At 41.1% G+C, this 2,463-nt stretch overlaps 1 protein-coding gene across 1 annotated transcript in view; it reads left to right on the forward strand.

Annotated features, from left to right (window-relative positions):
• LOC101847603 (cubilin) overlaps positions 1 to 1,854 on the forward strand; it is a gene marked incomplete at its 3' end in the record, with an annotated part of 77,567 nt that extends 75,713 nt beyond the window's left edge. Inside the window, 1 exon segment of the mRNA XM_013086594.2 lies at positions 1,696 to 1,854. Within this exon segment, the coding sequence (XP_012942048.1) occupies positions 1,696 to 1,854 (159 nt within the window).
• Positions 1,855 to 2,463: the final 609 nt, after the last annotated feature.

The raw sequence follows: 2,463 nt of genomic DNA on the forward strand, positions 1-2,463 counted from the left end.
GGGGGGGGAGGGAAAGCTGTGCACCATGGGCAAGCTGTTTGAGGCCTCTCTTCTGTGCTTGTCGTTGTTATTGGTCTTGCTGCCGTTTGGCCCTATCTATGGCTCAACTTTCCTTCAATTGTTTCTGTCTGTCTGTCTCATTTTTCCCCTGCTCTTATTGTTCGATACTAGTGTCTGCGATGTATGTGGTGATTAGGAGCTTTGCTGTCGCATACAGAACACCTGAGTTCAGTTTCGAAATAGGGAGAATTTTAATCAAGTATCTCGGTTTTTCTGCTTGGATGTTGCATCCCTCTAAACTCAGACTGGCTCTGACAGATATGGTGAAAGCCTGCCTCGTAAATGATCTAAAGTGTGTGGATGGGGACGTGAAAATACTTCAGTAACTGCATTCTTTCTAAAAACGTTTTTAATGATGTGTCGATGTGCTTCTACTTTTACTCCAACTGAAATAAAGACTTAGGCTGTTTCCCCTTTGCTTGCTTCTATGTTATAGTGGTTTGGTGTTGTGTTTTAAAACTTTTTAAAGAATCGGAGTTGAGAAATTTGGGTTAGAATGGCAAGTTCAACCTGTGGAATTAGGCACTGTTCTATTTTTGGGTATGCGGAGTTATTGGTGTCATCTGAAAGTGAAAGCTTAGTCATTTGTCTTGCTTTCAATGAAAAAAATGCCCATCTATCTTGAATAGAAGTCGAGATACTTGCGATTAAAGGAGGTGGTGTTGCTTGGTTTCAGTGGTGAAATAAGCGAGAAAATGGTCACCAAACTTTGGTAACTTACATTAAACATACTTATTTTGTGCCTTTGATCATCGTTTTTCAATAAAGCCTAATAGCAATTTGTTTTTTAATAGACGTAAAAGGTGTTGAGCCAAAAAACAAAAATTTGATAAAAATGTCCAAACTGGATGGAAAATGCCTGTTACTTCAATTTGATTACTTTGACGAGCTCCTGATTTCACCACAATGCCTCATATATAAAGATTTCAGAAGTTATATCGAAGTCACGTAATGTGCTTTTTATATAACATCAATACAAACACTTAGACGGATGTGCCATTGCTTGTCAACCATTTTGTTTTGTTTTAGAGCTAAAGTTATCTAATAATAATAATAACAATAACAATAAACCTTTGTATGGCGCAATTCCCCACCTGACAGCAAGCTCTATGCACTTTACCCTATATTATTACACCAGCAGACCATAGAACACTCAGAAACATTCTCAGCTTCCCAGGAAGTATACAGTGCAAGCAGCTGATTAAGCGCTCAAACACTAACAGACAAGATTTTTCACTGCCTACAGCTGGGTACCCATTTCTACCGGGGTGAAGTGAGGAATATTACTTCAAAATGTCTTTCCCAAGGATACAACGTCGGGCCCCTGACAGGATTTGAACAAACAACCCTTCAGTTATGAGTGAGAACCTAACCACTAGGCCACCGACACCCAAAGATGCACCCCGTGCTTGCTTTACAGCATGCTTGGAATGGTTCCCAGGATTTTGAGATTGTTTTATATTTCAGAAGGCTATCAAATCTGCGGAGAGAATAATAGAGATTTGAAAGTGCTAAGAGCTTGCCTTTGAGCAGGAATTTGCTTCACAAATACTATTTATTACTATCATTTTGCTTTAAGCACTTTACAGCCTATTAAACCTTTTCCACTGATTCCCCCCCCCCCCCCCCCCCCAGAATGCAACGCCACTTGTGACAACGGAGTATGCCTTCACGCGGACTGGATCTGCAACAACGTGGATGACTGCGGTGATAACTCGGACGAGAGACACTGTGTTTTTGTCCCCACCACGCAGAAGCCTTCCCCTCCACCGGAACAAGACTACTCTGGCTACGGTGAGGTTTATTTTACTCGAGGATTGGATTCTAAAAAATGTTCGTTTAAAAAAATATCTTTCTTCTTCTCAGTCGCATCACACTTGAAGACCTACGTCTGTTATGTACTGGGCTGTCTGTCTCTTCTGTTGACCCGTACAGTTTCTCCTGCAGTGTTAATGAGATTGTGCGCTCATATGACATTATGCAGCTGCGAGTGTCATAAAACTCTTATTCCCGAAGGGGGGATATTAACATGTTCTTATGCACTTCTTATGCCCAGTAGAATTGTAAATGGGCTGATATATCAATGTCTTGCTCGTACTGTGTTAGAACAACATAGGGGGAATTGCTACTTTTTCTTTCTCATCCTATCGTCATTTTTCCTCTACTTTTTTTAAATATTTGTCACTCTTGTGAACTGCTACTCCCAGGGTGCCTTGATAGTTGAAGCAGACATTGTGTTGTTGAGGCTAGAGAGGTGAGCAGAGTAAGCCTGATTCCCTGTTTGGACTTCTCTGTTGACATCCACCCCTTGGCGCTCATTTGACCGTATGCAGTTTCGAGCGCCGTAAAAAACTTACTAAAAAACAAAACTAAACTGGTTCATGGGGTTGGCCATGTTTTCTG

Source organism: Aplysia californica, unplaced genomic scaffold (genome assembly GCF_000002075.1).
Source record: "Aplysia californica isolate F4 #8 unplaced genomic scaffold, AplCal3.0 scaffold00484, whole genome shotgun sequence".
In the NCBI taxonomy this organism is placed as follows: domain Eukaryota; kingdom Metazoa; phylum Mollusca; class Gastropoda; order Aplysiida; family Aplysiidae; genus Aplysia; species Aplysia californica.